The 12258-nt window shown below is 43.5% G+C and overlaps 1 protein-coding gene across 6 annotated transcripts in view; it reads right to left on the bottom strand.

Moving 5' to 3' along the window:
* Positions 1 to 12258, bottom strand: part of JAG2 (jagged canonical Notch ligand 2) — a 91246-nt gene that overhangs the window by 36483 nt on the left and 42505 nt on the right. For all 6 annotated transcript variants that reach the window (XR_014509674.1, XM_083434013.1, XM_083434012.1 and 3 more), the window contains 2 exons: positions 8343 to 8597; positions 6725 to 6785 (listed from right to left, as the gene is read on the bottom strand). Coding sequence is in view for 5 of the 6 variants with exons in the window: in XM_083434013.1 (XP_083290139.1) it covers positions 6725 to 6785; positions 8343 to 8597 (316 nt within the window). In the remaining variant the exon portion in view is untranslated. The remainder of the gene's footprint in view (positions 1 to 6724; positions 6786 to 8342; positions 8598 to 12258) is intronic.

Here is a 12258-nt window from a genome sequence, read left to right on the forward strand (position 1 = left end):
GCTGCACTATCAACATGTTTCAAGGGACAGCGAGTTCATTTGGATAATTAAAGAGTTTTGGTAAACAGGGGTTGCTAGGTGCTTAAACGACAAAAGCTCCTGCTGTATTAGCGCGGCATGCGTCCTTGCAACTGCAATCTAGAACAGCAAGGGATCCTTGCGAAGGTTTTCCTCCAATGTGGGTGGGTGGGGGAGGCAGGCATGTAATTGGGCGCCTCATAAACCTAAACAACAAAGCACGGGTTTTCCCAAAGTGCAACCTCCCACTGAGACTGCTGAAAGGGGAGAATGAAGCTGCATGTTCTTGACTGCTGAGGCTGAAGGCTTCAGGTGCAAGATGAACTGGCACAGTGAATGGAGGGAGGGAAGCCAGGCAAATATGCCTCGTGAGGTTTCTACACCCAGGAACTGAAGACCTAGGGCATCATTTCAAGAATTTAAACCACTGAGTCTAGGGCTTGCCGATTGGAAGGTCGGCAGTTCGAATCCCCGTGACGGAGTGAGTTCCCGTTACTTGGTCCCAGCTCCTAGCAGTTCGAAAGCACGCCAGTCCAAGTAGATAAATAGGTACCGCTCCGGCAGGAAGGTAAACGGTCTTTCCATGCGCTGCTCTGGTTTTGCCAGAAGCGGCTTAGTCATGCTGGCTACATGACCCAGAAAAACTGTCTGCGGACAAACGTCGGCTCCCTCAGCCAGTAAAGCGAGATGAGCGTCTCAACCCCAGAGTTGTTCGCGACTGGACTTAACTGTCAGAGGTCCTTTACCTTTACCTTTTAGCCCTAGATGGAATGTCTCTTTCCTTTGCATCTTCCCTCCCTTGATCAAAGAATTGTAGAGTTGGAAAGGACCCTGAGGACCACCAAGTTCAACCCCCTGCAATGTGGGAATACGCAGCTGTTCCATACAGGGACCAAACCTGCAAGCTTGGCGTTTGATCAGAGCGAATGGACTGCTAAAACAGCCTCTCCCTCGCTATTCATTTGTCCTTTCCATTGCTGCCCTTCCGAACAAAGAGTAAGGCAGAGGCTCTTTTAACACCATATTCCCCCAGTGTCCCTAAACTTCTTGGCTCAAACCACCAAGATAAGCCAGGAACCCCATTCCACCTGGACTGAGAGACAATCCCCAGCGTCTTATGACAGTTTGATTGCGCATGTGGAGCTATTTTTCTGGAGTTGCTACAAGCCTTGCAAGAGCAGTAGTGTCAGGAACACCAGAATTCGAAAGAAACCTACTTTTGCATGCTGCAACACCAGGAGATGAGTTATGGGAATTGTTTTCAGGGATGCCAACAGGATTTCCTAGGCCCGTTAGGCTGTGTGCGGATTGGGACCTCCACAAATCCCCACCAAGAACTGCTGCTTACGTACATGTATTAACTTAGCCTAGTCTATCCCGCAGGACAGTTACAAAGATAAAAAGGGGGGAGAATACGGTAATGTACGAGACCCTGAGCTACTGGGAAGAAAAACGAGACACAAATATATGATGCCATGAATGTAAAGAAAAACAAACAAGCACAAAGCTAGAAAAGCAAGCCCTTTAGCTTCAACTGTAAGATTTCATAGTCCTGATATTTACCACAAAACACCCCCTTCCAAAAAACGTTTGCCAACCCTGATAAATAACAAGCCAAAAATAATCTAAATAAGTGCAATTTCACCATTTTGGTGTCTGAACTAGAAACTCCCAGCTCGGCCAACCTCACAGGGCTGTTGTGAAGATAAAAAAAGGAGGGGGAGCAATGTACACAAGCTAGAGCTGCCCTTCCTATTCCCTTACACAACCCTTTTGTCAGCGTGTATGTCAGTATCTAAATTTGCTATAAAAGCAAATGCCAGAAACCCTTCACACTTTTTTATCTATTTATTTAACCTTGCTGATTTTTGACACTTCACAAGGTATAAAGTTAAATGGGAAAAGGGTTAGAAGTCTGCACTGGCACCAACGTGCAGAGAATTTCAAAACTGCTCAGGAGACTCCCACCTGCTACTCTTTTTCTGCCCACACATCAGAAAGGCAACATCTGTAAATAATGCAAGAGGACGTATGGGGAAATGGGAATTTGTGTTTCTCTCCCCATCCACCCACTCTCCTCAATGCCTTCAAAGATACTCCTCACAATGATGTTCCAGAATCAAAAACAAGTGATTGCCACTATGCAAATGTGCCCGTGGGCCAGGGAGTCCTTGATTCAAATTTCATGTCAGCCATAAACTCAGTTAAGTATCTTTGACCAAGCTATTGTCTCTGCCTCAGCCCACTGTCTCTAATATTATTTGCATACCCAAATAATGGAAAGTTAGGCACAGAAATATGTAACTGAAATGCGGATAAAGATACACATTAATACAGCTGAAAAGTAAGAGATAGGATATAATTAAAGTGGAATATTTCAGTTTACTTCACCACTACAGCAGATTCGGTATACTGTCACACATCCCACAATATTCCACAACACTTCCACATTAGCCCACTTCTATGCTAATTTATATATTAGGAGGGGGATGCGGAAACAACTATCTCCCTGGTTTTTTAGCTTCATAACATCAGAACTGGTTCAGTTTAATGCCATTACTTTAATTTAGAAAGCATTTGGCTAAATAAGGGTGCTTGCTATCCAAACATGCTGCTGCTTTACAAAAATGCATTTTCTCAACCTAGTTCGATTATCAAAAGGAAGTACAAACACATACTGCTGCCCCTGTGGCTGATACGCTAACCAAGAAAGCAGTAAGTGCATAATATATATCACAACTTTTAAGAAGCAGCTTGTTTTGAACATAAACATCTGCAGAGCTTGCATCCTACAGTACATTCTGGGGTGGGGGCTCCAGGTTTTGAGGGGTCTGATGCCTTGTCTTCCTAAAATCAGGTGGCCATGAGCCACCTGTAATTTTAAATTTCCCACAATTCCCCAACATAGCACAGCTTGTGGGCACTGTGGGAAATTTAAAATCACAGGCAACTCACAAAACCAAAGTTGGAGGTGGGGATAGAAAAGTCAAGGTCCAATCCAGAGAAGGCATCAGCACCAATGGGCTCTTGGTAGCTACCAAATTTTGCCACTGCATGTGATCCTATTGCAAGAAAAGACTTAGCTTCCTATTACAATGTTGTACCAGTAAAAATGATTGCCTAACCAAAGGAACACAGTGTTTACAAGTCAAAAGGTTATGTACAGCAAGCTGATTAGTTGTCACATCTATAAAGGAAGGATAAATTGAAGGTTTCCTGCCTAACAGGAAGTCTGGTCATATTCAGCATGAATAGAAGCTAGAACAGCTTAATTTCATTTCTGTATGTGAAATTGTTCAGGAATTACTACACATCCCCAGAACCTGCTGAAAAATTAAAGTGTTCACAGTGAAAATTAAGAGGATGTCTGAACAGAACAGTTCTTCATCATGACTGAAACTAAGAAAGGGGAAAGAAAAATGGAAGTCTGAGCTCATTGCAGCTTTAATTCACTGCTGAACTAATAGGACTGTTCTGTGATTGGCTACATAAAAACTGCTACTGCTAAATGTTTATTACGAACCTTATTATGAAGAATTAAAAGAGTAAAGTCTGTATCACTGAGGCAACACAAACGCACAGTGTCACACAAATTCCCCTTTGCCTCTGAAAAGCCCAAACTATTTTGCCAGCGGTCGTAAAAAACAATTGAAATTTGGTGTGTGTGTGTGACACATAGCCACCTATTCATGAATTCAAGAGCTTTCTTCACCATACAATTAACTTCTAATATGTTGATTTTCTGCATAATATTCCCTTAGGAATCATTTAAGAGCTCTGACTAAGCAGGATTCTTCAACATCCCCATTCAAAGATCAGAACGGATATACCAGAGTTCCATTCAAAACATTTCAGAAGCAGAATGAACCCAAGGATTTCTGAAGAGAAGGCACTTCAGCATAAAACAGGGATGGCGGACCCTGCAGCTCTCTAGATGTGGCTGAACTACAACTCCCGTCTTGCCCGACCACTGGCCATGATGGTGGATCTCAATGGGAGCTGTAGTCCAACAACATCTGGAGGGCCACAGACTCCCCATCTCTAGCATAAAATAAGAGCCATAATGCATTCAATAGGGTGGAGGCTAAACGAGAGAAAAACCTACGAAATACTCCACACTGCTGGTGGACCTGTAAAGTACACAACTGCATCCGATGCACATGATCTTTTTTTAAAGAACTACCACGGCCATCAGCCTAATGAAAGCAAACTCCTACACATATGCTTGCACTGGAAAATTTAGGTAAAACATTTCAGACAGGAAAGGACTAGTGGAGATGTGTGTGTGCATATCTCAATTTCAGAAGCCAACTGCATCATAGGAAGGGGTAAACACACACCCAGTTCAAAACATACCACCACCACTGCTATTGAGTTAGGGCTTATCCACATTTCCTCTTGTCACGGCAATTCCTGTTTCCTATGGATTGACGTTTGCTCCAATTTAGCACTAAAGAGCAGGTTTTCCCTGAGAAAGGAGCAGGGCAAGGGGGAAACCACCTGGGCTTGTGCCTACAAAGCACAGAACAAGAAGTGTGGACAAGCCTTTACTGACATGCAGATGATGGTGCTGGTTGTTGGTTGTTGTTGAGTCGTGTCTGACTCTTTCTGACCCCATGGACCAGAGCACGCCAGGCACTCCTGTCTTCCACTGCCTCCTGCAGTTTGGTCAAACTCATGCTGGTAGCTTCGAGAACACTGTCCAACCATCTCGTCCTCTGTCGTCCCCTTCTCCTTGTGCCCTCCATCTTTCCCAACACCAGGGTCTTTCCAGGGAGTCTTCTCTTCTCATGAGGTGGCCAAAGTATTGGAGCCTCAGCTTCAGGATCTGTCCTTCCAGTGAGCACTCAGGGCTGATTTCCTTCAGAATGGATAGGTTTGATCTTCTTGCAGTCCATGGGACTCTCAAGAGTCTCCTCCAGCACCATAATTCAAAAGCATCAATTCTTTGGCAATCAGCCTTCTTTATGGTCCAGCTCTCACTTCCATACATCACTACTGGGAAAACCATAGCTTTAACTATACGGACCTTTGTCGGCAAGGTGATGTATCTGCTTTCTAAGATGCTGTCTAGGTTTGTCATTGCTTTTCTCCCAAGAACCAGGCATCTTTTAATTTCGTTACTGCTGTCACCATCTGCAGTGATCATGGAGCCCAATAAAGTAAAATATCTAAGTGCCTCCATTTCTTCCCCTTCTATTTGCCAGGAGGTAATGGGACCAGTGGCCATTAACTTTTTTTGATGTTGAGCTTCAGACCATATTTTGTGCTCTCCTCTTTCACCCTCATTAAAAGGTTCTTTAATTCCTCCTCACTTTCTGCCATCAAGGTTGTGTCATCTGCATATCTGAGGTTGTTGATATTTCTTCCAGCGCTGCCTTGTCATGGCGAAGGGGCTTGAATAACTCAGAGAAGCTATGAGCTAAGCCGTGCAGGGCCACCCAAGACGGACAGGTCATAGTGGAGAGTTTTGACCAAATGTGATCCACCTGGAGTAGGAACTGGCAAGCTACTCCAGTATCCTTGCCAAGAAAACTCCATGGACAAAGACAACAGACGGTGCTAGTACAAGGCTGTAATTCAGTAGCTGAGCACCTACTTTGAGTACAGAAAGTCCGTGTTCTATCCTTGGCATCTTCTGGTCAGACCACAAAAGACCCACCTGTAACCCTAAAGAGTCACTACCAACCAGAACAGACTAACTGCTAGACAACAGTGAGCTAGATGTACCCGTGCTATGACTTGGATTAAGGCACTGATGTTCCTAATCACCATTAGTCAACTCAGACTAACTACCCTAAGGAGGTATGTAGTTTTGTGCTGGAAGCTCAAAGCAGGCTAGTGTCATTACACTGAACGGTTAGTGTAATGGCACCAGCCCATTTTCGGCTGCCAACAGTCAGTAATAACAACTCCATGTAACTCCATGTAACTGAACACATTTAAGCAAACAAATGTAATTCAGTATGTTACTGTAATACCCAGGCTCTCCTGCCACACACATTCGGCTGATCATGGAGACAGTCACTTTGCTTGCTAGAAATGTGAGCAATAGGGTTCAGAATTGCCTGTTCTTGGAGACAGGCTGCCATACTTTCCAGAACAGGTAAAATGGAAAAAGGAGACCAAAATAATTACCACACCTCTCAGATTATTTTGACTATAAAATAAAAACACACTTTGGGTTTGCTGCTATATGCCTTTTTTTAAAGCACCAGTTTTGGAAATCTAGGGTCAAATTAAAAAGCAGGACATAACATATCTGAAATAAAAAGATCAACCTTAAGAAGTCAATAGCCTGGTTTGCATGTTAAAGCCAGCCATGGTTTATTGCACTATGGCTTGTTTTATAATCCAAATCATGTCCAGCACCTTAAATATGGCCTGTGTACTACTAACAAACCATAACCTGAAGCCATAGTCTGTTTTTGAAGCTTTAATTAGTCTGACATCATATGCCAGAAATCTATTAAGCTACAATGGGACAAGGCAAGAACATCTGGAAAACAAACCAAGCATTCATGAAACAAGCCATGGGCTGAACATCTTATGGTTGTTTAACAAACCATGGCTTGGAGTTGTGTGTGAACCAGACCAATATACCAAATCTAGAAGGTTTGCTTAGCCACTGCATCTTTCTCACAAGAGCATAAGGTAAGATTTAAGAAAATACACCCCCCAAACCCAAATCTGCGTATATACTTACTTGCATTCCCCAGGTACAGTGCAGCCCCCATGGACTAAATTACATCCTTGTTTGCATACAGCTATCAAAGAAAGAGGGTTAAACATCAGTGAATGCCAACACTTTAGAAAATTTAGTTAAATGGCTTCATTTTGAACACTGCATTTTCTTCATGAAACAAACCTCAATAACACACCTATCAAGCATTTTAACTACTTCTCAGCATCTCCTGAATATGAAAGCTGTTTTCTCCAGGCAGGAGAGATAAAGAAGTTCTATTTCAGACACAACAAGAAATGCAGAGGGAAAGGAAGCACAACAAGACACTTGTGCTTCCTGTTCCTCTACAGGAGTTTCATGTCTAAAGTGGCATTTATCTCTGTTCTTATACAGCCAAGAACAGTTTCTAATTCTGGAAAGATACATATTCAATGATATAAGAACTCCTACGAACTATGATATATTGAAGCTCTGCAGCTTTTAAAATATGCATAGCTCTAAAAAAAAAATTCAACCAGAACTGTCTACACAAAAATCCATTCCATAAGTATCTCAAGTTGCTGCACCACTGTCAGACTTCAGGTTGTCCCCTCAGATTAAGCTTGTAGAGCAATCCAGCCTCTCATTTGACCATCAGTTTACATGTTCAAGTTGTTAAAGCTGAGGCTGAAGTATGTTGAAAGAAGAATGTCCTTGGATAAAACCCCCCAACTCCCAGCTACAACCAGGGTATGTGAAAAATACAAAGTGATTATTATTGGTACACCAAGGCGAGTGAAGTTACCTTGCAAGCTGGCTTGAGCATTTTTTAAATTGAAAGGTGAGATAAAAATACAGTGGTACCTTGGTTCTTGAACTTAATCCGTTCCGGGAGTCTGTTCAACTCCCAAAACCGTTCGTAAACCAAGGAGTGGCTTCCGACTGGCTGCAGGAGCTTCCTGCACTCAAGCGGAAGCTGCATCGGACCTTCCTCTTCCGAAAAATGTTCGCAAACTGGAACACTCACTTCTGGGTTTGAGGCGTTCAGGAGCCAAGCCGTTCGAGTACCGAGCTACCACTGTATTTAATAAAAGGCTTGATGAAGACAGATGCTGGGCATACAAATAACTCAAGAGAAAGACTGAATGCAGCCAAAACTCCAGGATTTTTTGCCTATCTAGGAGTTTCAGATTTGGTGGAGTACACTGAATGAACATGCAAGTTAATCTCTGTTTTATAGTTCAGTGTAAGAGCACATGGCGAGCATGCAGACCTTCCCAGGTTTCATTCCAGGCATTTCCAGTTTAAAACAATGTAAGACTGTAGGGTCAGATTAAGTCCTCCAAGAGCTTGGAGAGTCATTATCGAAGAAGACAACTGTAAACTAGTTCAGCCTTTGCCAACCAGGCAGCCTCCAGATGTTTTGGACCACAACTTCTGTCAGCATAGCCAGCACTACTGATGGGAGATGCAGTCCAAAACATCTGGAAGGTGTCAGGCTGGTCTAGAGAAATCTGTGGTCTGACTCTGTATGCAGCAAACTTGGGCCTTTTAAACATTATTATACAATGTTCTGCGGCATGATCAGATCATGAACAAAGAATCAAGAATTTTAAGATATGAGCATAATATTCAGTTTTAAGAATGAGTAGTGTGGTACCTTGTTTACATTCGTCACCCATCCAGCCTTCCATACAAGCTTTATTTCCATTTTGGTCACATGTGTAGTGGCCCACAAAGTCATCACGAGGGCCACAAAATTTATTGCACTGGGGGCCATAGTAGTTTTCATCACATTTAACTCGTATTTGTGCTTCAAAATGAACAACATGGCCATTCAACTGAAGCGCTTTCCAACGATCTTCTGGGTTGATCATACCAGCAAATGGCACTCTGTCAATTAACAGTTCTTCATCTGGAAAACAAAGAGAGAGCTCAGTATCTAAAGTGTGCATATCCATTCTGACACAGAGTAGGTCCTATCATAGGGACAAAATGGTCAGCGTAAGTCAACTTGTGGCTTGTTCACAGGACTCTGCACCAGAAGGTGTTGACTCTGAATGGTGATTTGCACAATCATCAACAACATTAACAAATCAACAATCCTGATCCTGCTATGTTGCTGCTGCTAAACTGAACTAAATATGATACCATTGTGTGACCCCCCCCCCATGAGAATTCAAAGCACAGGGCTCCAGGACAGATGAGACATGCTGGGATAGCTCAGTTGGTAGAGCATGAGACTCTTATTTTCACGGTCAGGGGTTCAAGCCCTGTGTTGAGCAAAAGACACCTGCATTGCAAGGGGTTGGACTAGATGACTCTCCCGGTTGCGTCCAATTCTATAGTTCTATGATGCTTTGATTTTTAACCCCTCACACACACAGCACAGTCTCTATCCAGTTCACCTCCTGCCCTCCATACCAACTTTTTTTAAAAAAAACTAAATGCATGCACGCAAGGGCTAAATGCATTTAACAATGTCACAGCTATAGTTTAGCCTTTACATTTGTGGTCCTCCGGGGTTTACTTACATTAAAGGGAAAATACCAGAGGCATGAATAAGTTGGTACATTCCTGTAGCCAGTTTCTCAGAAGTACACCCACTTGAGAATACACAGCTAGCCTCTGCTAGAGTTGAACTCAAATTTCATCTCAAACTATTTTAGATTGTTTGGGGGAAGGGAGGAGAGGAAATTCTCTCCCATATGCAAGAGGCGGCATGTTGTTCACTACAAAGGGCCAGCTTAAAAATGTACCGTGAACCAGGAAGCTACAGCTAGTTTGGACAGTGTCAGAGAGAAGGGAATCCTGAAATCAAAAATGCAGAAGGGCAGCAGTGAGGAAGTCTCTGTGTTGCTCTCTCAGATACGCAGTAAACACAAAATCTAAGAACAATGGCTTACAGCGAGCGAGCTTTCCCCCCCTTTTTAAAACCCTGTAAAATATCCACTGTACTAAGACATGCTCTTGCAATTCCAAACTGCAGGATTCCTGCATGTTCCAGTATAGGAGGGTTAATTCCAGTTTGACCTTCTCTTGTTGCACTGGCATTTTGCCCTTCAACCCACCCAGCACCTGTGCAAGCAGAGAAGGGAAGCTAGAATTAGCCCTTTGTATGCAAGGCAAAAGGCAGCATCGTTGCTACTCAGTACAGTGCAGCTTAGCAGGGTTCTCACCAGGCCTTCTGCATATCCCTCCTGAATACATATTAGGGTGCTACTCCCTTCAGCAAGGGTGCTTCCAGATGGGCTTTGTTGTAGAGCTGGCACTTCTCATACATGCTTGTTTTTTGAAGGTTCGCATAAGGCTATCATCAAAATCCCAGCTCATATCTTTATTATTATTAACCTATCCTTCACCCTAACTACCCAGGGTGTGTCACCATCCTCTAAGCACGGTATTAAAAACAGTTCAAAACAACTTCCAGTCACATCTGTAGCCAGATGTATAACTAATAAAGGGATGGGTGCAGGAGCCTGCGTGGAAACTGCCTTGCCTGAAGTTGAAACCAGATGACTGCAGGTACTGCATAGTTCAAGCTTTTCAGTGCAGTACTCTGATATGCATTATGGTCCCATTCATTTAATATTTATTAGGTATGTTACTCAGCATCCTGTTTGCCAGAACCTCGTTTGTTACAAGTGCTTTGCTGGAGGGAGGATTTCTATGAGTTTGTGAAGGTAAGCAAGAAATGTAGGCAGTGAATTACTGGGGAAACTAGCCGTTAAGAGCAAGCACTGGGTTTTCAAAGGAAATGTAGGGGTAAATGGTCATTTTAAGGGAGAATCCTTACCCTTTCTCCTGCCTGGTGATTTCTTATTGCAAATAATTTCATAGCTCTGAAACTGGAAACCTGTGCAGCTTGAATGGGCAGGAAAGAAGGAGCCTTGGGGGAGAATCAGCAGGTGCTAAATTGCACGGGGGTGACCGGGAGGTGCGCTCTCTCTCTCTCTCTCTCTCTCTCTCTCTCACACACACACAGCCTGGCATACGCTGCTGCTATCCTTAGTTTCTGCTTACATCCTACCCATCACCCTGCTTCCGGCTCTAATGATACATGACTAGGCACTGGCAATTAACCTCTCCCCACATAAAGGCATCCACCAGGCTTCTGCTAATGAATCTTGGCTAGGACGCAGGTGCCCATAACTTGCCCCACCCCCCACCCCCGTCACAACTGTCAGCGTCCTATGCCTCCTACACCTTGGACCGCTTAAGCTTTGCTTCAAGAGCTCAGGTTCAGAAACTGCATGTGCCAATTTGGTAGAAAACAAAGGAAGCACTTATTTGCTCTGGCTAGGAACATTCACTGATATCCGTCTGTCTTGGGAGACAATGGAGGAGCGTGCCTTTGGGGGTGAGGAACAACTGGCATTATATAATTGCCCCCCTTACACCTTCTGGGGTGTTTTAAGCCCACAAGTTGACTATTAAGCCACAGGCTTTGTTCATAGACAACAAGCTAACTTTTGACAGATCAGTAGTTGTTTTGCTAACGTTGGTTCTTGATATTAAGCGGGCGATTGCTGCAGTTCTCCAAAGGCCAGCAGTAGAGGAGCAGGTTACTCATTCACACCCCAAGCACAAAAATATGATAACTTGCTCGATAAAGAACCGTGGTCATAAATCAGGTGCACAGCCAATGGGATGTTCACCTCCGTTCAATGGGATGTAGCAGGTTTCCCATTGCTACATAAATGTCCTCACTAAAAATGATTTCTTAATCAGCATTGTTTTACAGGGAAAGCCGTATGCTGTTTTAGTAGTATAAGCCAAAATTCTGAAAGAGACTGGAGGCAACAGGTTGTCTACAGCAAGCCATTTCTCTGAATACTACTTTTTCAGAAACTACTGAGCCAGCCTTAACAAAAATGTATTGAGTGGAATTCAACGCGGTGCTATTACGAAGATTCTTTTTGCACATGCTTGAAGCTTGATTATTACCCTACCCCCCCCCGCCCCACCTGCTGTTCTGGGTGTTCTCCTGATGCCCACCCCGAGCCAATTTGGAAGGAAGGGCACGCGGGATAGTCTCATTGTGTAAGTGGAAGCCCTTTTGCAGGGTTTATACTGGTGGGGTTTGTGAAAATCCATTTACATTTACATTTACATTGTACATTGACCAAGATATACACCTTGTAAGCTGGCATGCAATTAAGGAAAAGCTGGTAGAGAAGAATTACCACACAATTTTGGAAATTTGGCGGGCTTTACCAGCAAGCATGCTATAACCATGGTTTTTTTAGGTATAAAACCAGGACTCCTAAGAAAGACACACCATTTTTCTAGAAGAGTTGCATTCTCCTATTTTGATCCTTACCAAGGTACAAGAAGTCAACGACAAACAGCACAGAAACGTCCAAGGAGTGGCAGGGGTTTCAATTTAATGCTAATGAAGTAAAGTGAACCATAGTATTGCAGAACCAGGATCAATCAGACTGGCAGTTTCCAAACCGGAACAGCTATTTTTTTGCTGCTTAACATTTAGATAAATATGGGACATGGGTGGCGCTGCGGATTAAACCACAGAGCCTAGGGCTTGCCGATCAGAAGGTCAGCAGTTCGAATCCTCG

The sequence above is a fragment of the Podarcis tiliguerta genome, assembly GCF_965153285.1.
Source record: "Podarcis tiliguerta genome assembly, chromosome: 1".
Taxonomy (NCBI): Eukaryota; Metazoa; Chordata; class Lepidosauria; order Squamata; family Lacertidae; genus Podarcis; species Podarcis tiliguerta.